The following is a 24715-nucleotide window of genomic DNA, read 5'->3' as shown; positions in this document are numbered from 1 at the left end:
ATTAAAGATTTTAATTTTTCAAAAGCTTCTATGTATGTAGGGTCCCTTAAATTTATTTTTACACCTTTCTTTAAGTATTTTGTTATTGGCTGTGCGACTTTAGCATAATCTCTCACAAATTTTCTATAATATCCCGTTAATCCCAGGAAACTTTTGATTTGTTTTTCTGTTTTAGGTAAATCTAATTCTTGAATAACCTTAATTTTATTGGGGTTTGGTTTTAGTCCTTCCTTTGTCAGAATATGCCCCAAAAATTCCGTCTCTCTTTTCATGAAATTACATTTGTCGATTTGTATTTTTAAATTTGCCCGTTCCAATACCGTGAAAATGTCCGTTATGGCTTTAACGTGTTCCTTAAGAGAAGTACTAAAAATAAGTATATCGTCCAGATAAACTACACATGTTTTATTAATGAAATCTCTTAGTGTTTCATTCATTAATCGTTGGAATGTCGCTGGGGCATTTTTTAACCCAAACGGCATTCTTATGAATTCATATAATCCGTGAGGTGTCACAAAAGCTGTTTTCTCTCTGTCCTGTTCTCTTATTAGAATTTGATGGTATCCCTTGGCTAGATCCAAGGTAGTAAAATATTGTGCTCGTCCTAGTTTATCTAAAATTGAATCTATGTTCGGTAGTGGATATTTATCATCGATCGTCACTTCATTAAGCTTCCTATAATCTACCACTAATCTATATTTACGCTCTCCAGAATTATCTATTTTCTTGGGTACTACTATTAATGGGCTTGAATATCTTGAACAACTTTTCCTAATTATGCCCTGTTCCTCCATTTCCCTGATCTGTCGTCGTACTTCTTCTTCATGTTGTGGCGGATATCTGTATAATTTGGAATTTATCTGTTCATTTGTTGTCGTTCTTATTTCATGTTTTATTGTCATTGTACTTGTCAATTGGTCCCCTTCTTTAAAAAATATTTTGTCGAATCTTCTTAAAATTCTCGTAACTTCTAAATGCTCCTCTGCATTTAAATGATTCAACTGAATTCTGTCCAAGTCAACTTCCAGTTTTTCCAATGAACATATTTCCAAATCCCTATATGGATTAATTAAAAATTTTGTAATCTCGTTATTAAATGTTATGTGTCCGTCTATTAAATTTATCATCGTGTTAAAATGGTTTAGTAAATCAACTCCTATAATAAAATTGTACTTTCTTCCTTTTAACTCTTGCATTTTCCACTTAATTTTTGTATAATTTGGTAAGTTAAATTCCATAGGTGCGTCAGTTATAACTTCAAATTTAATTATGTCCTTCCTAGTTATGGTGCTAAATTCTATAGGTTGTTTTAGTAAAACTCGTTCAAAATCTTTTACCTTACTGTCAATCAGGCTTAAGTTTGCGCCTGTATCAATCAAAGCTTTATATTTCCTTTTATTAATCGTAATGGTTATGGTAGGTAAACAATCGGAGGTTGTTTCCGAAAAAAATTATTTTGTCTTTGGTCTTGTCCGTTATCCTGATGTAAATTTGGTTCAGAGTTTCCTACTACTCGATAATTATCTACTTCTATATTGTCTATTTCCATAGGTTCCTGCTGGTCTTGCCTAGGTTGATTCAAGCGATTTTGGCTGAAATTTGGTCTAGGGTTTCCTACCTGTTGCTGAAACCTTCTGAAATTTCCCGACATATTATTATAGTTACTTTGTTGGACTCTATACTGTCCTGAATGATTAAAATTTCCATTTTGATTCCTATTATTATAGTTATTATTATAACTGTTATTTTGTTGGACTCTATACTGTCCTGAATGATTAAAGTTTCTATTCCTATTATAGTAATCGTTATTATTATTATTATAGGTTTTATTATTATCATTATTATTTCGTTCTTGTCTAATATCCGACCTAAAATTATTTTGTCCTAACCAATTCCGTTGATTATATCCCTGGTTATTACTGTTAATCTGCGGATTAAAATTATTCCTATTTTGCGACCGATTTTGTCTAAATGTTACGTCGTCTTTAGTCCTAAACTTCCTATATTCTGGCCTAATGCATGTGTCTTCAAATCTCCTTCTTGTCAATATTTTTAATATATCATTAATGTTTCTTTCTTCGTAAATTTTGTCTAACAGTGTACCTTGTGTCATTTCCTTAACTGTATTTACTAAAAGACTGTCCACGTTTGATAAGTCAATATAGTGGTCATTTCGGTAATAAACTATTAACTCATCTGCCTTATATTTTAGATTCTGCAACTCTATTATTAATTCACTTACCGAATTTACTTTTAAGTTGGCTATCATCCTATATATATTGTGTGGTTCCACGTTCGGTCTATACCTTAGTTTTAAAGTCTCCTTGATTAGTTGCCAGTTGTCCGGTGTGGGTATGTTTATTATGACGTCTTTAGCTTGTCCCTGGATTATTTTATAGAATATTGTTCTTATGGCCTCTTTCTTAATATTTTCATCTTGTATAGTTGACAGCAAGTACTCAGTGCTACTAAAAAAGCTGTTCACCGTTACTTCTCCGGTGCCGGTGAAAATGGGTAGATGATTTATCGTTTTTAAAATGTTGTCTTTTGCATTATTTGATTGTGTATCATATAACACCGGGTTACGCTGTTGTTGTTGTAGTTCTTGTGTTTGCTGTTGCAATTCTAGATATGCTTGGCGTAACCGTTCCAATTGTTGATCCTTTCTGGCTAGTTCTTCTGCCACATTTACGGATGCGATGTGAGCTTGTTCCTCCATTCTTCTTCGTTTGTCGAAGACTTTTTGCCTTTGCGAATACACTTTTAAAAGAAAAAAAAAGGATTGACTTCCTTTATCTAGTGGTGTCCACTTAACTTAAATGTTCACTGCACTATTGTTTATTTTAGTGGTGTTCAATTTTTTGAATTATTCACTGCACTATTGTTTATTTTAGTGGTGTTCAATTTTTTGAATTATTCACTGCACTATTGTTTATTTTATAATCCTGGAGGGTCCCGTAGGATTCGCAGAATTTATTTAATTATTTATAATTTAGGTACGTTTCACTGGATCCTTTTTAATTCCTAAAGGATCCTACCGACTGCGCCAATTAGATAACCTGATTAATTATGTTTATTAAAAAAACAATTGTTTTTTTCTTTCTTTTATTTATTTATTCGTCGACTTGCGACTAAGAGGATGGAACTAAGACTGACTTTTACATTTTTAATTTACTTATTCTACAGGTATTATTTGTTAATTAATTATTGCAGTGTTAGCATAAGTTTATTTTAAATGAAATTTGATTAACACACTTTTGTAAATAATTGTATACTCAGCTCCAGACAGTTTTAACTGGAAAAATAAAATAAAGTCAAACTAAAGAATGTCAAATTCACTTATGCTTACAGTGCAATAATTGTACACGTTTTATTGGCTAATTGTTTCCAAGAACTTATCAATTTTATCAGGGGTAGTATGATTATACGTAACTCACGCTAACTTTCGAAGGAGTAAATCTAGCCGCTTGAAATTTTGCACAAATTTCTATTTATTAGTGTGGGTCGGCTGGGATTGTAAATGGGCCATATCGGTCCATGTTTTAATATAGCTGCCATATAAACCGATCTTGGGTCTTGACTTCTTGCACGCCCTTCTTCTCTACAGGGCGCAATTCTCTACCGATTTGACTGACATTTTGCATGTGGTGTTTTGGTATTACTTCCACCAACAGTGCTAAGTATGGTTGAAATCGGTCTATGTTTTGATTTAGCTGCCGTATAAACCGATCTTGGGTCTTGACTTCTTGAGCCTCTAGAGGGCGCAATTCCCGTCCGATTTGACTGAAATTTTGCACGTAGTGTTCTGGTATCACTTCCAACAACTGTGTTCAGTATGGTTAAAATCGGTTCATAATTTGGTATAGCTGTCATATTAACCGGTCTATGATCTTGGCTTCTTGAGCCTCTAGAGGGCGCAATTCTCATCCAATTTGGCAGAAGTTTTGTACAACGGCTTCTCCCATGACCTTCAACATACGTGTCTAATATGATCTGAATCGATCAATAACTTGATACAGCTCCCATATAAAACGATCTCCCGATTTTGCTTTTTGAGCCCCTACAAGGCGTAATTCTTAACCGAATAAACTGAAATATTACACAATGACTTTTACAATGTTCAGCATTCATTTATGGTCCGAATCGGACTTTGACTTGATATAGCTCCAATAGCATAATACTTCTTATTCGCATAGAACTCGACAAATGATATCCATGGTGGAGGGTATATAAGATTCGGCCCGGCCGAACTTAGCACGTTCTTACTTGTTAATCAATACTGTGGTGTAGAGTATTAAGAAAGAAGAAAAGACAGAACCATAGTTCAGTGAAACGATTGACTCAGAATTACCACTTGATTCAATTTTTGAGGACCAAAGATGAAGCCTTTTAGATTTGGAAGTCAAAGGTTTAAGTAATGATATAGCTCTAATTTATATATATTAGCCAAATTCTACATATACTGCAACACTATATACATTTGTTAAAAATGTATCACGATTTTCGACATAGAGTATACCATTTCAACTTGTAACTTTACTAGCGATTTTCATGGGAATTGGTTCAGATTCAGATATATCCCTCTTGTATTTTTTGGCCGATTGATACATTTAGAACTATATATAGAGGGTAAATCTAGCGAAGCTTACAAACTAAAGGGTGATTTTTCAGCTATTATCTTTTTGGCAACACTGGTTTAAACAGCGAGTTTCGTGTTTTGTTTCACCATCAAACATCTTCAGTTTGGTCTATAATTTAATCATGAATAGTCTCCCAAACAAACAACGCTTGCAAATTATTGAATTTTATTATCAAAAAATGCGTGCTCTGTTAAAAAAGTTCATCCAGAAAAAGTCACAGTTTAGTGTGGTTTATGGGCTGGTGGCATCATTGGACTGTGCTTCTGAAAAGTTGATATGAATCGTAACGTAACTGTGAAGGGTGACCGCTATCGTGAGATGATATCCACATTTTTTTTTTTTTTTGCTCAAAACTCAGTAGCTTGACCTGCATGACATGTGGTTTCAATAAGACGGTGCCACATGCCACACAGCACGCGTAACAATGGACTTATTGAGTGGCAAGTTCGTTAAACATTTTATTTTACATTCGCGACCGGTTAATTGATCGCCTAGACTATTTTTTGTGGGGCTATGTTAAAGTTTATGGCATAAGGCATAAGAAGTCGAGGCCTCGTAGAATGAAACAATCAGTTCCCCAAGGTAGGATATTTTTTATGGCGCTGTTTAACCTCTACCTATCTTCTATTTTGTTTCTCCAGATTGCGTTAACAACGTATCATAGACGGACGATTGTATGATCATGGCTTCTAGCTATCGAGTTTAAGATATATAGGTTAACAGTCTACATTTCCGATTTTGCCACCAAATCTTTCGTTTTCTCTCTTCTTCCTGCGAAGTATATGCTTCTCCTGTCTCCTTTTTTCCCGCAATCTCTTTTTCCCTTGCCGTATTGCTACAAACTGTGGGATTGTTCTTTTTGTTGTATTCTTGGGTTCAGTAGCATTTCGAGACTGCTGGTCGCTCAATGCGTGCGAACTTCAAAGCATCAACCATGGAGAAGGCAATGTTTGTCATTGCGCTGATATATCATGGTCACAACAATTGCTTGAAGCTTGGAATAGAATCGAAAAAAATTCAAAAAAATATGGAATTTGAGAATGGATAGAGATAACTCTTTAATGGTTAGAGCTGAGGCGTTATTGAGATCATGTGCAAAGTCCTGAAAATTAAAATTTGCAAAAATTCTAAGAAAGAAATGAATGAAGATATCTTGATAATTCTTTTTGAATTTTGCAGATGAAAGTGTCTTAAAAAATTAAAAATAAATTTTGTTCGAATTTTTTTTTACAAAAATCCCTAAAATATCATTTTTTTTCAGTAAATTGGCTGTAGAGGCAAAATGATCCCAATCCGATTTAAGACAAAAAAAAAAGATCAACACATCTGGCAACACTTCATGCATCTCCAAAACAACTTGATCAATTGAGCATTTGCAAAAAAGGGCTTGATGAATACATCTCAGTAGTCGCTGTCATATTGTCATAGTTGTCTTACCACCATGCAACCCAACAAGAGTACGGTGAAAAGTGTAATTAAATTAAAATCAACACAAATCTTCATAGTGGCCGGTACGGTGCTGATGACAATGGCCATATCATTGATATGCATTGGTTTGACCGTGCGCTATGAAGTCATTACTGATACTGTGGATGCTGGAAGTATTCCATATTGGTCAATGGATCTGCCACCGGAACAGGAAGAATGGTTTCAAAGAGGCATTGAAGATTTGCGCTTAACCTCGAAGGGTACACAGTTTGAACATGGAAAGGTGAAAAATGTGTTGGTGTTTCTGGCAGATGGTGTGACCACAGATATGTTGGCAGGAGCAAGATTTGGAGAACAAGCAAATGTAAAGGATTTTATATGGGATTCATTTCCCCATTTAGGAGTACTGAAAGTAGGTATTTGTGTATGAAATTCAATGAGTGGTTATCTTTATTGCCTCTGCTTCAAATCATGATATTTAGTCAAAGTTAATTTTAGCTGTTATCATTGACAAGTGCTTGCTTGGTCTTAATAACATTTGTTTTTTATTTGGGAAAAAAAAGACTCTTTTCTTGAGTATTTCTTGCAAACCAAACTGTTATACTATGCAAACCAAACTGTTATAACAGTTTTAAAACTGTTATACATATGTTGTGGTATAATTTTTTTTGAGTTTTTAAGCAAATTTTCTCAATTTTTCTACTTTTTTGCACTGTTTTTCTAAAGCAAGCTAAAAGTAACAGCTGATAACTGACAGAAGAAAGAATGTAATTACAGAGTCACAAGCTGTGAACAAATTTGTCAACGCCGACTATATGAAAAATCCGCAATTACTTTTTGGGCAACCCAATATATTCTTGATCGTCATGACATTCTAAGTCGATCTAGCCATGTCCGTCCGTCCATCTATCGAAAGCATGCTAACTTTCGAAGGAATAAAGCTAGATGCATGCAATTTTGCACAAATACTTCTTACTAGTGTAGGTCGGTCGGGATTGTAAATGGGCCATAACGGTCCGATCTTAGATCTTGACTTCTTAAGCCACTACAGGGCGCAATTTTTATCCGATTTCACTGAAATTTTGCATGAAGTGTTTTGTTATGATTTCCAACAACTCTGATAAGTATGGTTGAAATCGGTATATAACGTGATATAGCTGTCATGTAAACCGATCTGGGGCCTTGATTTCTTAAGCATTTAAAGGGCGCAATTCTTATCCGATATGGCTGAAATTTTGCACGACGTGTTCCGTCATGACTTCCAACAACTGTGCCAAGTATGGTTCAAATCGGTCCATAATCTGATATAGCTGTCATTTAAACCAATCTGGGGTCTTGATTTCTTGAGCCTTTAGAGGGCGCAATTATTCTCCGATATGGCTGAAAATTTGCACGACGTGTTTCGTCATGACTTCCAACAACTATGCAAAGTATGGTTCAAATCGGTCAATAACCTGATATAGCTGCCATATAAACCGATCTTGGATCGTGACTTCTTGAGCCACTAGAGCACGAACTTCTTTTCCGATTTGGCTGAAATTTTGCATGAGGTGTTTTATTATGATTTTCAACAACTGTGAAAAGTATGGGTGAGATCGGTCCATAACCTGATATAGTGGTCATATAAACCGATCTGGGGTCTTGACTTATTGAGCCAATAGAGGGCGCAATTCTCACCCGATTTGGCTGAAATTTTGCATTAAGTTGTTCATTATGACTTCCAACAACAATGCAAAGTATAGTTCAAATCGGTTCATAAACTGATATAGCTGCCATATAAACCGAACTTGGAACTTGACTTCTTGCGCCATTAGAGGGCGCAATTCTTATCCGATTTGGCTAAAATTTTGCTTGAAGTCTTTTGTTGTGACTTCCACCAACTGCGATAAATATGGTTCAAATCGGTACATAACCTGATATAGTTGACATATAAACCGATCTGGGATCTTGACTTTTTGAGCCTCTAGAGGGCGCAATTCATATCCGATTTTGCTTAAATTTTGTACAACTGCTTCTCCCATGACCTTCAACATACGTGTCAAATGTGGTATTAATCAATCTATAGACTGATACAGCTCCCATATAAACCGATCTCCCGAATATGCTTCTTGAGCCCCTATATGGCGCAATTCTTATCCGAATGAACTGAAATATTACACAATGACATTTTCAATGTTCGGCATTCATTTATGGTCCGAATCGGACTATAACTTTATATAGCTCCAGTTCTTATTCAATATTCTTTGTTTACCTAAAAAGGGATACCGCGCATAGAACTCGACAAATGCGATCCATGGTGGAGGGTATATAAGATTCGGCCTGGCCCAACTAGGCACGCTTTTACTTGTTTTTTTTTCTACTTTTTTCAGAGCAGCTGTGGTTTTATGTATGATTGCGATATTTTCACCATTGGAACCGCACTCTTCGGAGGTGTACAAACCCAGCCAGGTCTGGGAGGCCTTGACAAGCGTGTTCAATGGCAAAACTGCAGTCAAGCCAATGAGAAAAAATACCAAGTCCGTAGTATTCTGGAACAGGCCCAAAACGCCAATCTGCGCACTGGATTTGTAACCACAAAAAGAGTAACCAGTGCCCCCCTATCCGCCTTATATGCCCATACCTCGGACACCAAATGGGAATGCGATGCTAGTATGCCCAAAGAGAAACTTCTTAACAATGAATGTCAGGATGTAGCCACACAATTAATGACTGGCCAGACAGGACAACAACTAAATGTCATAATGGGTGGAGGAGCACAAACTTTAGTCTCACGTCCACCCAATGACACTGATGTAGATGCGTCAGCATGTGATTCTAAGGATAAACGAAATCTTTTGCAGGATTGGAAATCTCTAAAAATAGAAACTGGTGCAAATTTTAAAATGCTTGAGACGAGTAAAGATTTAAAGAGATTCAATGGCGCTACTCGGGATTTTGTGACGGGAATTTTTGCCAATGGCAATTTGGTACATCGTGAACCTGGTCTCAAGAAATTAGTTTCCAAGTCAATAGAGGTTTTAACCCGACCTGATGTGGGTTATGTTTTGGTGGCTGAGACAAAAGCTGAAGGTTCAGGCATCAGAGCTTTTCAGGATACTTTAATGGAACTCAATGAAACTATTGCAGAGACAATTGGAGATGAAAGGTAAGCATTTAATATCGAAGACGGATGATATGAGATATTTCTGACAACAATACCATGCCATTCAAAGCCATACATACATACTTTGCTATGACATGCCACATCATGCTATACCATGCTATCCTTTCACGACCTAGTCGGCTACATAGAGGGTGCTCTCGCTGTCAAGGAATATACAATGGAAGCATTTCTTGACATTGAAGTTACTTTCAATAATGTAAAACCGACGAAAATCATGAAGGAGTTGAAGTTTCTAGGCATCAACTCTACCGTAAGAATGTTTATTAATAACTTAATTACTAAAAAATGCATTACGACGGGCTTGGGATCTGTGGATCTAAAAAGATGGGTCAGCAGAGGTACACCTCAATGAGGTGTACAATCTCCTCTACTTTGGAATATAGCCATTAACAATATATTATTGTCTCTGGAAGAAAAAGGCGTAAAAGTGGTCGCGAAAGCTGATGATCACCTACTGCTCAATACTTAAACGGATCCAAAGGATGGCTGCCGCACTGAGTACGACACCATCTGATGCACTGAATTTAATGCTACTTCTTATGCCTCTGAACATTGTGACTACCCAAATTGTAGTGACCACTGCCATGAGGTTAAGCGAGCTTTCTCATTGGTCATGCAGCGGCTACGGACACTGTGTTATCCTTGATACAATATCCGATGTTCCAGGCAGTGTGGATTTCATCCTACTTGAGCCGCTATTTGAGAAAAATCACGGTACCACTATTTCTAATAGAACCGATTGGAACTACGATATCTCTGGAAACAGAAGTTACATAGACTTCTATACGGATGGTTCCAAATTAAACTGCTTGGTGGGCTTTGGGGTGTACTCTAAACATCTAGAACTGGTCATATCTAAAAGGTTACCCGACCACTGCAGTGTGTATCAAGCGGAGATCCTTGCAATTAAGGAGGTGGTGGAATGGCTAAGATATAATGTAATTACGACGATTAGCATAAATATCTTCTCAGACAGCCAGACATCCATTAAATCCCTGGAGAACGTATTTCTGAACACAAAAATCACCCTCGACTGTCGCTGATCTCTCAGTGTGATAGCTGAACAGTTCAAAATTCACCTGTTCTGGGTGCCGGGCCACAGAGCCATTCCAGGGAATTGTAAAGCGGATGAGCTTGCGAGACTAGGAAGTACCCTACACATTCCGGGGATACTGGAATCTGTGGGTATGCCTCTAACGGTATGTAAGCTAAGTTTTCATGACCAGGCCCGAAGGACAACAAATGATAGATGGTCACAAAGAGGGGGCTGTGAGCATTCCAAAACTATGTGGCCTAACCTAGACTTTACTGTCATTGGCTAGGAGTTCCACTTAAAGTTCTCATTTCTTTAAGAACCTGTCTGATTTAGCAGATGTGAACATTCGCAAGTTATTGGGTTTTTAAAGCCCATTTGGATGGTTCAACGGTAAGACCTAGAAGTCATCTTCCTTCTTCTCTTCCTGTGGTATCACAATGGACGAAAATGTCTACGCTGCTTTTAAAAGAAAGAGAGAGAGAGAGATAGACCATTAAAGACCATGAATTACTCGATTTTGCTGAAATTTGGCACAGTGAGTTATAATAATCTTATCGATGCCCGTGCAGAATATGATTCGGATTGGACCATATTTTAATATAGCCTCACCACTAACTAGTCTGCCGATAAAAGGTCTTTCACCCTGAATTGCTGCCGCTTTTATTATCCGATGATTTAGCTGAATTTTTGTACAGTATGTTGAATTAGCCCGTTACACATCCTACCTGAATGTGGTACAGACCGGGCTTTATTTGAATATAGCCTCCATTTATATCGAAATCCCAATTTACGGTCTTAACCTCATATAAGGCCCATTTATTACACGAATGTGGCACAATGAGTGTGTTAGAACCCTCGACCTCCATGTTTTGTCCAGATTGGACCTTTTTTCGATAGGCTGCTAGAGTTCAGACATGGTGCATTTTCCATCTGATTTTGACAAAATGTGGTGAATATCTGTATCCTAGGTTGTGTGGATACCCAATTTCAGCTGGCCAAACTTAATGGTTTTTTACTTTTTTATACCCACCACCGAAGGATGGGGGTATATTAATTTTGTCATTCAACACCTTGAAATATCCATTTCCGACCCTATAACGTATATATATTCTTGATCAGCGTAAAAATTTAAGACGATCTAGCCATGTCCGTCCATGTCTGTCTGTTGCAATCACGCTACAGTCTATAAAAATAGAGATATTGAGCTGAAACTTTGCGCAGATTCTTTTTTTTTTTTTTGTCCATAAGCAGGTTAAGTTCGAAGATGACCAATATCGGACTATATATTGATATATCCCCCATATAGACCGATCCGCCGGTTTAGGGTCTTAGGCCAATAAAAGCAACATTTATTATTCGATTTTGCTGAAATTTGGAACAGTGAGTTGTGTTAGGCTCTTCGACATCCTTCTTCAATCAGATCGGTCCAGATTTGGATATAGCTGTCATATAGACTGATCCGCCAATTTAGGGTGTTAGCCACATTTACAATATTATCCGATTATGCTGAAGTTTGGGTCAGTGAGTTGTGTTAGGTCCTTCGACTTCCGTCTTCAATTTGAACCAGATCGGTCTAGATTTGGATATAGCTGCCATATGGACCGATCTCTCGATTTAGGGACTTAGGCCCATAAAGGCTACATTTGTTATCCGATTTTGCTGAAATTTGGGTCAGTGAGTTGTGTTAGGTCCTTCGACATCCTTCTTCAATTTGGCCTAGATCGGTTCAGATTTGAATATAGCTGCCATATAGACCGATCTCTCGATTTAGGATTTTGGGCCCATAAAATGCTCATTTATTGTCTGATGTCGCCGAAATTTAGGACAGTGAGTTGTGTTAGGCCATTTAACATCCTTCTTCTATTTGGCCCAGATTGGTTCAGATTTGAATATAGCTGCCTTATAGACCGATCTTTCGATTTAAGGTTTTGGGCCCATAAAAGGCGCATTCATTATTCGATGTTGCCGAAGTTTGGACAGTGAGGTGTGTTAGGCCCTTCGGCATTCTTCTTCAATTTGGCTCCAATCGGTCCAGATTTGGATATAGCTGCCATATAGACCGATATTTCGATTTAAGGTTTTGGGCCCATAAAAGGCGCATTCATTAGGCCCTTCGACATTTTTCTTCAATGTGGTTCCAATCGGTCCAGATTTGGATATAGCTGCCATATAGACTAATATTTCGATTTATAGTCTTGGCGCCATAAAAGGAGCGACATCCGTTTCGTATATGGTTTAGATCGGTTTAATTTTAGATATCGCTACTAAAAAGACCAATATTTCGTTATACACATTTGAACAATGACTTGTACTTAATAGTATTTGGTCCAATTCGGAACATATTTCGATATAGCTGCTATGGGGCATAAGGTATGCATTTTTCACCGGATTTTGACGAAAGTTGGTTTACATATATACCCGAGGTGGTGGGTATCAAAAGTTCGGCCCGGCCGAACTTAACGGCTTTTTACTTTTTTTAATTTTTCCATTTCTTTTCTAGTTTTTCCACCGAAGACACATTGGTATTGGTTGCATTCATGGATTTTACACAATCATCTAAAGACCCCGTAGTCCCTGCCGATATTCTGCTATTTGCCAAGGGACCCAATTCGCATTTGTTCCATAGCATACACGAGATGACCTATTTGGCTCATGTAGTTTCTTATTCCTTAAAAATGGGACCATTTCGGGTGGCAAACAAACTCCAGAAAAGAACACACAGCAACGACTAAAGATGTAATAACAGTTTGTGTTGATTTTATTCGATTGTAAATTTTTCAAATATTTGGCTAACAATAATTATTTTAAATAAAGTGACCTTAACTACACACATTCGTACAGACAGAAAAAAAATATCTCCATTTCACTTTTTTTATACATCATTATAATCGGTTCGAGAATTGGAATTATTACAATTATAGCCAAGTGATGACATAGATGAGAATGGCTTTGTGGGCGAGGATAAGTTTGAAGGACTGGCATGAGGTAGCCCTGGAGCAGCTGCAGGATTTATCGTGGGCCCTGCTGTCAACTCCTGACTTATGGTGGTGGTCGCAGTAATGGTTGATGTAACTGCTGCCGCTATTCTGGGCACCGGACGTAGAATATTTTGTCATTTCACTGGCAGCGGTATAATGGGAGAAGGCACCACTGGACGATTTGCGGCAAAGTTACCAGCGGCAGCATTGCTTAGATTACGCAAATGATTAGCCTGAACATATTGAAAGGCCGAGGAACGTTCCAGCTGCTGAGACAAGTAGAATTCTCCCAGTGTATAGAAACGTCTGTGATCGAATGGTGCACCAAATGGAAATGCTCCAAAGCGTGCTGTATGATATGGCCGTGCTTGTAACATAGGTGGGTAAATGGGATTTGCTGACATTCTGTTGGCCGTTGGGTGAAGTGTGGAATTCAAATGGGATGCCCCATTTGTTGTAAGCTGACCACTGCCATTGTTGTTGGAATTTTTGAAAATATCCAAGGATTTAAGATTTTCCAACATTTGATGTGAAGCCTGATGTTTCTTTAAATAGGCTTGCCTGGAACAAGAAGAAGACAATTTAAGTTAATATCTATTTTTAAATTTGCTATGTAAATCTAACCTTCGAAATGTTTTACCACATTGATTGCAGGGATATATGCCATCCATTCCATCGTCTGTCACATTTTTATCTGGTGAATGTCTTGGTGGTGCAGGAATTCGTTCTGGGTGTTGTCTTTTCTTGGCCTGGCTGTTTGCCAAAAGTTCTGATTTGGGTTTATGCCAACGACGATGGGAAGCCAAATTTGCTGGACAATTGAAAACCTGAAAAATGAAGTGTATTTTACATAATTGATTAACAGTCACAATTGACTGACGTTACGTTCAGCTAGTTTGTATCTCGAATCAGAATATGAAGTAAGTTTGCAATTACGCCATAAAAATTAAAATTTTACCTCAGTGAGAAGTATTTGCGCGAAATTAGCAGTGGTCAGTGGTCAATCATTTGATCACCAATGTCTAAATGAACTTAGCTAGATCGGCTTAAAATGAGTATTTCATGCGTTTTTGGTAGAAAAATAGAAATATGAGGTTTTATCTGCCATCCACCATGAATCTCATGTAACAAGTTCTTTGAATGACATTTACAAAAGCGGAGTACGGTTGATGGATGAATGTTAATTGTCATGGCCATTAGAAGTCATAACAAATTTTTAAGCTGCCTTTGGTTAAACAGCTGACCTTTTAAACAATAGGTCTGTTCGCGTACCTTTCCGGTAAACATTCGCCCTTAAAAACTCTACAAGCGAATTAGAACAGCCTTTACTCTCATTTGCTATTTTTTTTTCTCTTAACCAACACTCAGAGGATGTCCCCTATAAACGCAGTGCATTGCGTTAGGATAAGGGAGGGGAAAGAGGGAGTTTAAATTTTTGAACGTCAATGTTGGTGGGAAAGACATTAGCCGAAAGTCGATTCCACATACGAATGGTTCGGACGAAAAATGAATTCTCTCGGTAATGCATGATCCGGCCAACTGGCCAATCAATTACAAACGGGTGTGAGTTCCTGGCAAGCCTTCCATTCCTGGTGAACATCCTAACGTCAGGAATACAAAGACGCATATCCCCGGAACACACGCCATGAGTAGTAACGATAGAGCAGTATAACTCTACCCAGTTCCAAGGATGACCTTAGAGCTCCGGCCCATATATGAGAGTTATATTTCATCTTCTGCCCGATGCAGGTGGTGTAGATATTAAGAAGATCAGAAGAGGTGAAATATTTCTTGCACCGCTTAAGAAAGCCCAAACACTTGTGGGCTTCTTTCGACACTGCGAGTTTTGACCAACGTTCTTCACACTGTATCTTCATGTCCAGAACATCAAGAGCATCTGACTGCTCAGTGTCTATACCCTCGATAGATAGTGACGATTGTATCTGGTCAGTGTATTGCTTATGGGAAAAGAAACAACACTGCGTCTTCCGTGTGTTAAAGTCTACTCTATTCATTCTACCCAACTCGGAAATGGCCTACAAATCTTGGCAGAGCGTCTCATCCATAAAGCGCCTCCTGTCCGCAATTTCTTGAGGACTGGGCCCATGGTCGAATGAATATGAATGACACGAACTACTGTCATCGAAATATGAGTAGACTGAATTCGAAATCTGACCCAATAGGTCGCCAATCAAAATAAGGAAAAGGGAAGGGAAAAGAACAGAGCCTTGTGGCACACCTGTATACTCATCGGATGAGAACACATCTGCAACAACTAGTATAGTGCGATCTCTAAGATCATAGAAAAAGTCACTGTGAAAAATTTCCGTCAATTTGGACAAGAATTACACCCTCAAGATGCCCAAAAAGTTTAAGCGGGAGATCAGTTTGTATGGAAGCTATATCTCAATATGGTCCATATGGCCCATTTACAATCCCAACTGACTTACTCTAATAAAAAGTATTTTCGCAAAATTTTAAGCACTAATCTTCGAAAGTAAGACAGACGGTCGGGCATAGCTAGGTCGATTTTACATGTCATGACAATCAAGTATATACTTTGTGGGGTCTAAGACTTAATTCGGCAACTGCAACTCTGAAAAATGAGAAAACACCAGGTCCTGATGGAATACCAACAGAGGTGCTGGAGATACCCCTAAGTATGTATACTACGTGTCTTGCTGAAGGAAAGAATGGTGAAAAGAACAGAAGTTAGTTAGAAGACAAACTAACACTCTCGTCTTCAGACCTCCACTACTCGAGAGACTTATAGAACCCAGACAGGAAGAAGCTATAAACACGGAAGGAAGGTTATCCGCAAGGCAGCGCGGTTTCCGCCAAGGAAAATCAACTGTCGGCGCACCCAAAGATGTCGACGAGGTTCTAAGTGCACGAGGAAAAAAACCAACACAGCAGGCTACACAACACAGCTGGCTACACTTGATGTGACTTTTTATAGATATAGGCGGAAAAAAGGAAGGAAAGGAAGGTTAAAATACTATTGTATCTAATATTACTACTAAATTTCTCTGAACATTCCATTAAGGAACAGGAGATACCTCTCTCATATCAATGAGTGCAGTCCGCTTAATGTCTAAAAGCACATTGATAAGGGGCTTCCTATTTTATGCCGAGCTCGAATGGCGTGTCTTGGTAGAGAAGTTTTAACATGACATGATACCTCCCAAATTAGTAAGAGGATAACCACTGCTGAAAATTTTTCTGATGTTACCGGCGAGATTTGAACCTAGGGGATCTGCGTCACAGGCGGACATGCTAAACTTCTCGCCACAATGTCCTCCGGTATCTTTTAGGAATAATCAAAAGCTATGTTTGAGATAGAACTATGGTCTACGAAACGAGTTCTGAAACGAAGAGATTATAGCTAACGTCAGGAGCAGCTCAAGGGTCCATCCTCGGCCCGGACCTATGGAACATCATCTACGATAACATCCTAAGGATGGAATTGCCTGACAAGGCCTTTCTTGTAGGCTATGCAGATGACGTTGCGGCAGTCGTACAGTTGCACCAAAGAGGCACAGCGTAAGCTAACGCAGGTCATGATCCGCTCGAGGAACTTACTTCACGAACGCAGACTAAAGATGGCCACACAAAAGACTGAAGTAGTTCGGCTAACCAGACGGTGAGTCTGGTTACACATGCGGGTCGACAACGTAGGCATCCTTCGCAGCTAAAATTTTAAAATCGTGCCAGACTCTATCAAATGCCTTGGAGATATCCAGAACCACTACCATACTCTCACCAAACTAGCGACTCCAACGTTCCGAAAGAAATGCCTCCCGTGGATCGATTTCTGCGAAATCCATACTGTCTATCGCTAAGAAGGCCAATGGAATCTAGGTATCTCACAAGATGGTGGTTAACCATACTCTCCATAACATCTGAGGCATCGAACTGGACATACTTTCAATCACGGGATGAAGGACAAAGGAGTTGCTGGCGTTCGATAAGAGGTCTATTAGTACGTTAACAGGGGTCATAACCGGTCACTGTGCCATAGGCCGCATGATGGCGCTCATAGGAATATCGCACAATGACTTCTACTAGATTTGCCTCGATGTCGAGGAGACTATCGAGCAATTATTGTGTTCATGTCCGGATCTGCAGGGGCGTAGGCTCTCCTTTCTGGGGAGCCATATCTTCTGCGATCTGGGTGAACTTGCGAACGTACTTCTGGTAGGTCTCCTGAGATTTGTTGACGGAACAGGAGGTTCCGACGGGTGGTGCCATAAGCTCCGGCGCAAGTACATCTCTCCATTCTTCCTGTTTTTCTTTTATTCTTGTGTAAGGTCTCTCATCTTCTTTTTCGTGTCTTTTTTTCCAGGGTACCACAATGGGCCAAACTGACTTCAGAGTGAACTCATCTATGGTGGGCAACCCACTCAACCTAACCTAATCATAATCGGTTTATTGTGCGTTCTAAATTCTAAAAAAGTAACCTAGAAAAAACAAGTTCTAGTCATAGATGAATGCTAAACATTTTAGAAGCCATTGTGTAATATTTCAGCTCATTCGGATAAGAATTGCGTCTTGTGGGGGCTCAAGAAGCAAAATCGGGAGATCGGTTTATATGGGAACTGTATCAAGCTATTGATATATTCAGACGATATTAGACACGTATGTTGAAGGTCATGAGAGATGACGTTGTAAAAAATTTTTTCCAAATCGGATGAGAATTGCGCCCTCTAGAGGCTCAAGAAGTCAAGACCCAAGATCGGTTTATATGGGTGCTATATCAAAACATTAACCGATTTGAACCATACTAAGGGCAGTTGTTAGAAGTGATACCAAAACACCATGTGCAAAATTTCAGTTAAATCGGACGAGAATTGATCAAGAAGTCAACACCCAAGATCGGTTTATGGCAGCTATATCAAAACACGGACCGATTTGGCCTATTTACAATCCCAACCGACCTACACTAATAAAAAGTATTTGTGCAAAATTTCAAGCGGCTAGCTTTACTCCTTCGCAAGTTAGCGAGCTTTCGACAGACGGACGGACGGACAGACGGACAGACCGACAGAAGGACGGATGGACGGACGGACAGACAGACAGACGGACGGACGGACCTGGCTAGATCGACTTAAAATGATATGACGATCAAAAATATATATACTTTATGTGGTCTCAGACACATATTTAAAGGTGTTACAAACAGAATGACGAAATTTGTATACCCCCATCCAGTGGTGGAGGGTATAATAAATTCGAATTTCGTGCTAAATGTGTTTCATAACACGCCCCTAAGTTGGTTCATGTCTGGTATTGTGTCCCCACCTAGATCGATCTCCCGGTAAAGGGTCTGAAGCCCATAAAAGTTTTATTCATTAACTCGATTTCGCAGATATTTAAAACAGTGGGTTATTTTTAGCCTCCCGACATCTGACCTAAATATGGTTCAGATCGACTTTTATTTAGATATAGCTGCCATATACACTGATCTCCCCATAAAGGGTCTGAAGCCCATAAAAGCTTTATTTTTTATGCGATTTCGCTGAAATTTGGAATAGTGCGCAGTTTCAAACCTCCCGACATCTGACCTAAATATGGTTCAGATCGGACTTTATTTAGATATAGCTGCCATATACACCGATCTCCCAATAAAGGGTCTGAAGCCCATAAAATCTTTATTTTTTATCCGATTTCGTTGAAATTTGGAATAGTGCGCAGTTTTAAACCTCCCAACATCCTACCTAAATATGGTACAGATCGGACTATATTTAGATATAGCTGCCATATAGACCAATCTGCCGATAAGGGGACTAGGTCCATAAAACTTTGTTTTTAACCGATTTCGCTAAAATTTTAAACAGTGAGTTATTTTTAGCCTCCTGACACCCGACCTAAATATAGTTCACGATATCAACGGTGTTACATGCGTGTTCGTTTTAGCTTCGCCGCTACAATCGGACAGAAACCAAAGCTGGGAAATATGTACACTTTATTTATCTTTTCTCAGATGTCCTTCTTTATCACTGCAGGAGGATTTGCCTATATCAGAGCCAAAGGGTGGTATTTTTTCACGATTAGTTTTTTTACATAATAGATTTTGAAGCAAAAAAACTTGCTGATTTCATTCAGTAGGACATTCCCCAATTACTTATGAACAAATTTTTATAAAACTACATGCTGACCCGGGCCCGCTCCGCTGCGCCTTCTTTTACTTTATATGGAACAAAAGTGTCCTTGGAATATTTATTTTCGAAAATTAAAGATTTTTTAGTGAAATACCATGCTACGAAAATAGTATATCGCTTGACTAGCAGTTTAACAATATAAGTGCCGTTATCTGAATCCCATATGATCATTATTGGTCTACGATTTTAAGTTTGGATGTAAGGTGTACTTCCAGATGCATGGCCCTGAAAAAATATCAGCATCGTGCTCTTTTCTCAAATACCATTTATTTAAACCCCATATTGCCATTGGCTTAAGAGGAGTTTACAGGATGAGGCGTCCCCCAAACACATGGCCCCAAAATAGGTTATCAAATTTCGTTTTCTAATCTCAAATACCTTTCATTTGAGCCACATATTGGCATGGCCGAAAAATTTTTTCCCTTTGGGCGTGTTTTGGGAAAGGGGTGATGCCCTAAATACATTGGCCTACATTTAGATATCAAATTCGTATTATACTCCCAAATACCTTTATTTGAGCCCCATATTGCGATGGTCACTCAAAAATTGCTGTTTTGGGAAAGGGGTAGACCCTCAGAAAATTGGTTCCGAAAATGAGTATCAATTCTTACTCTAGCCCCAATATTTTTCATTTAGGCCCACATTGTTATGGTCGGCAAACATGACCGACTTGGGGGTGTTTTGTGGGATGGGCGGCCACTCTGTGAGTTGGCCTTGAAAATATATATCGGATTCGTGTTCCACTCTAAAAACCCTCTTATTTGAGCCTCATATTGCAAAAGTCAGCAAATACTTACTATTTGGGTGGTGTAGTGGGGGTGGGGTGGCCCCATAGACACTTTCCCGAATATTGATATTAAAATTCGTGCTTTACTCCCAAAGACCTCTATTTGGGCCCCATATTGCTATGGTCGTAAATTTGTACCCTTTGGGGGATGTTTTTGGTAAGAGGCGGCCCCCCAAACACTTGGTCCCATATTTGGATATCAGATTCGTATTCAACATTCAAGTACCTTTTATTTAAGCCAATATTCCCATGGTAAATAAGTCCTGTTTGGGGGGTGTTTTGGGAAAGGGGTGGACCCCCAGAAACGGGGTCCCACATTTGGATATTAGATTCGTATTCTACTCGCAAATACCTTTCATTTGAGTCCCATATTGCCATGATCGGTATATGTCCGATTTAGGGATGTTTTGGGGGTTGGGAGGTGTTGTGCGGGTGGGATGGCCCCATAGACAATTTTTCCGAATATTGATATCAAATTCGTGCTTTACTCCCAAAGATCTTTCATTTGAGCCCCATATTGCTATGGTCGTAAATTTGTCGCCTTTGGGGAATGTTTTTGGTAAGAGGCGGCCCCCAAACACTTGATCCCATATTTGGATATCAGATTCGAATTCTACACTGAAAACCCTTTAATTTGAGGCCCATATTTCCATGGTCTGTAAATAAGTCTTGTTTGGGGGGTGTTTTGGGGAAGGGGTGGACCCCAAGAAACGTGGTCCCACATTTGGATATCAGATTCGTATCCTACTCGCAAATACCTTTCATTTGAGTCCCATATTGCCATGGTCGGTAAATATGTCCGATTTAGCGGTGTCTTCGGAGTTGGGGTGGTCCCCCTAGCACTTGGTCCGACAAATAGATATCAGATACGTTTTCTTATCCTAAATACCTTTCATTTGAGTCACATATTGTCGTGATTGGTCTAAATATATGTTTGGTAGGTTTTAGGGTGGGGCGGCCCCCCTTGGTACCCCATCCGAAATTTGGACACCAAATTTTTATTTTTAGGGTACTATATGAGAGCACACAAAATTTCGCTTAAATCGCACCACCCATCTCCGAGATCTGGTGTTTCTGAAAATTAGGGTAAGGGGGAGGGTCCGCCCCCCTTCAGATATCAAAAAATGTAGTACCCTATTTTCACCACGGGATCATTATGCACCATCTGTGAAAATTTCAAGAAAATCGGTTCAGCCGTTTCTGAGTCTATAAGGAACACACAAACATACAAACAAACAAACACAAATTGATTTTTATATAAAGGGTGATTTTTTTGAGGTTAGGATTTTCATGCATTAGTATTTGACAGATCACGTGGGATTTCAGACATGGTGTCAAAGAGAAAGATGCTCAGTATGCTTTGACATTTCATCATGAATAGACTTACTAACGAGCAACGCTTGCAAATCATTGAATTTTATTACCAAAATCAGTGTTCGGTTCGAAATTTTGTTCAGCGATGAGGCTCATTTCTGGTTGAATGGCTACGTAAATAAGCAAAATTGCCGCATTTGGAGTGAAGAGCAACCAGAAGCCGTTCAAGAACTGCCCATGCATCCCGAAAAATGCACTGTTTGGTGTGGTTTGTACGCTGGTGGAATCATTGGACCGTATTTTTTCAAAGATGCTGTTGGACGCAACGTTACGGTGAATGAACACATTTCGAACCGAACACTGATTTTGGTAATAAAATTCAATGATTTGCAAGCGTTGTTCGTTAGTAAGTCTATTCATGATGAAATGTCAAAGCATACTGAGCATCTTTCTCTTTGACACCATGTCTGAAATCCCACTTGATCTGTCAAATACTAATGCATGAAAATCCTAACCTCAAAAAAATCACCCTTTATAAGAATATGTTATCTTTGGGATTTTTGTAGGGTTTAAAAAAAGTAACCGTAAAGAACATGTGTTTTCACCGGTGAAAAGCGAACATAGTACCAGCCATAACTCATGCCATGGAAGCTTAACAACAACGCGTCTTATTTCGGTCTAAAGTCAATCTAGCCATGTCCGTCAGTCCCTCCGTCTGTTAAAATCACGATGCGGTCGAGCGAATAAAAATATCCGCTTGATATTTTGCACAGAGACTTCTTATTGATGTAGGTCATAAGGGATTGAAATTTGGTCATATCGGTTCAGATTCATAAAAAATCATCCCGAACATTTTTTTTTCGTCATAACGTCATTAAACGTCATAGGACATGATAACCTCTGTGCTTAGTTGGCCGCCTCTAGGTTGATTGATACACAAAACTAAACTTGCTACTCCCTATTGCCAACGATATTTACTTAAAAATCTGTATCATAATTTTATTAAAATCTATCCATACGAATGTAACATACGCTCTTAAATTTTATGCATTTTAAACAATTGGAAATTATCCAAAATATTCCTCTATTATCGTTTATTTCACTTTAAAAAGTCTTATTCTTTTCTTCTATGCCATAAAACATTTCCTTAGAAAATCTTACCTTTTCACACTCCGAACATTTATATTCAATGTGAACAATGCGAGGACATCGATGTTGAGCCAACTTGAAAGCATCGTCGTACAGCGTGCGACACAGTTGGCACAAATATGCTCCAATCTTATTATCAATACTGGCCAAAATCGCTTTTGCCTCCTCGGTGACTTCGACAACATTGAAAGCTGGATCAATGTCACCTTTGCGGACAACCAGCTCCTCGTCATCGCGTAACTTGCGTATGATGGTGCCAGAAACCGGACTTATGGTCTCCTCATCCAAGGACATGTGCTTGCGTAGTTTCATCCGCTTACGTTCTGTTTTGTGCGGCTTATAGGGGGGACGAGTGTGAACGTTGTTGTTGGTATTGGACGCTGTAGGTACATGGGAGGAGGTTATCATTATCTCCTTGGGTTCATTTGTGCGTTCCACATACGCAGGATTTTCGCTGGTCTTTGGGCAATTTGTCAAGTCGATGTAGGTTTTCTCTTTGTTGGTATTTTCCGGAAAATCTCTATCGAATAATTTGGCCAGGCCATCAACAGCACGATTGTGTAATTCTTCATTTTCGTAGACCAATTTGTTGCGTGTCAACACTTGGCCCGTCTTGGCCAAGTCCTGCTCCAAATCCATTTGGCTTTGTAGTCGCAGCATAGTGATGGCTTTGCTGGACAAAGGATTTATGTCATCGTCATCGTTACTTAGAATGTCAACATATTCCTCTTCTTCATCGTCCTCATCCTCCTCAGATTGAGGTTTCTCGGAGTAGTTGCCTTGTGTGGCTTCTAAGGAATTCGCAGCCTGCTGCCTAGCATGAGAATGGTAATCAAGATGTTGTTGTGCCTCATTAGATTCTAGGTCTTCGTTAAGCTCCTGAGAACTGACAAGTGTTTCATTTTCCTCTTCGAGCTCCTCAGCAGCATCTTCTCTATCTTCATCCTCATCATTTTCGTGAACTGCAGCATGAAGTTTTGCCTCTCCTTCACCTTCTACATCCTCCTCCTCTTCTTCTTCTTCTTCATCGTCCTCATCCTCAGTGAGGACAATAGTCTCATCGTCCACATAAATTGTTGCCATTCTTTGGTTTGGGAATGGTTGCCTGTGATACTCCTCTAACGTCATTGTAACGCTTCGCTGACTTTTTGGTATTTCGCAAAAATTGCTAATGGACATTCTTTGCTCTACTGCTCCTTCTTCTCTATTTTCCATAGTTGTGGTCACATTGCTCCTGTTATCCTCAAAGGTGCGGTGCTGCGGTGATGTTTCATATTCTTCTGCCTGCTGGCTAGAGTAGGAGGATAATTCCTCACGTCTTGTGTAGGTCATTATCGCCGTTGGGTAATTTTGATGCTCCGTTGCCTTGGCTACATTGTGTGGACTTCTCACCGTATTGTTTGCCTCGTCCTGGTGCGATGTGGTTCCCATGACATGCGGCCGCCACAAATAATGTTCGTCTGTCATAAATCGCGACCTCTTTCTGGGTGGAGATGGTGTTGAGGGTGGTGTAATGGGCACAATATTAACTCCTGCCCTTAGTGAGAGATCCAGTGGGGAGAGTATCAAATTGTTTACCGAAGCTATTTGTCTTTGGGCTTGCTGTTGCTGGTAATGTGGTGGGAGGAGTGGCACTGGTGGCAATTGTGATGGTAGAGGGGGCGGGGGTTGTAAGTGCTGTTGCAATGTTGGTGGTCTTGCACTAAACTGGGGAAATGTCTCATTGATGGCTGGTAATATTCGGCATTCCGTATAATTTTCGTTCATCATTTTCAATTTTTACTGCGAAAAGATGAAGGAAATGAAATTAGAGTAAGAAAGTTAATAACAAGAAGAACAAGTAATAAAAAGGCGTTAAGTTCGATCGGGCCGAACTTTGGATGTCCACCACCTCGGGCATGTATGTAAATCAACTCTCGTCATTATCCGGTGAAAAATTCATTATTTATGCATAACAGCTTTATCCAAATATAATCATATTAGGACCAAATTCGGCAAGGGCATTGAGTGGTCTAATAAATATGTTGCATGCAGGAATAATTAAATATTAAATTAAATT

The 24715-nt window shown here is 39.1% G+C and overlaps 2 protein-coding genes across 2 annotated transcripts; one reads left to right on the top strand and one right to left on the bottom strand.

Moving 5' to 3' along the window:
* The first annotated feature begins 6053 nt into the window (after positions 1 to 6053).
* LOC106082205 (alkaline phosphatase 4) lies at positions 6054 to 13114 on the top strand. Its single transcript, XM_013244580.2, has 3 exons — positions 6054 to 6480; positions 8438 to 9213; positions 12768 to 13114. The coding sequence occupies exons 1-3, from the start codon at positions 6082 to 6084 to the stop codon at positions 12997 to 12999; spliced, it is 1407 nt and encodes a 468-aa protein (XP_013100034.2). The 5' UTR covers positions 6054 to 6081; the 3' UTR covers positions 13000 to 13114.
* On the bottom strand, positions 13034 to 24426 carry LOC106082200 (uncharacterized). The gene is made up of 3 exons (XM_013244575.2): positions 22669 to 24426; positions 13870 to 14072; positions 13034 to 13806 (listed from the first exon to the last, which is right to left on the bottom strand). The coding sequence occupies exons 1-3, from the start codon at positions 24424 to 24426 to the stop codon at positions 13380 to 13382; spliced, it is 2388 nt and encodes a 795-aa protein (XP_013100029.2). The 3' UTR covers positions 13034 to 13379.
* Between the last annotated feature and the right edge of the window lie 289 nt (positions 24427 to 24715).

The sequence above is a fragment of the Stomoxys calcitrans genome, chromosome 2, assembly GCF_963082655.1.
Source record: "Stomoxys calcitrans chromosome 2, idStoCalc2.1, whole genome shotgun sequence".
Taxonomy (NCBI): domain Eukaryota; kingdom Metazoa; phylum Arthropoda; class Insecta; order Diptera; family Muscidae; genus Stomoxys; species Stomoxys calcitrans.
Note: the sequence above shows the minus strand (reverse complement) of the source record. Positions and strands in the feature narration are given on the sequence as shown.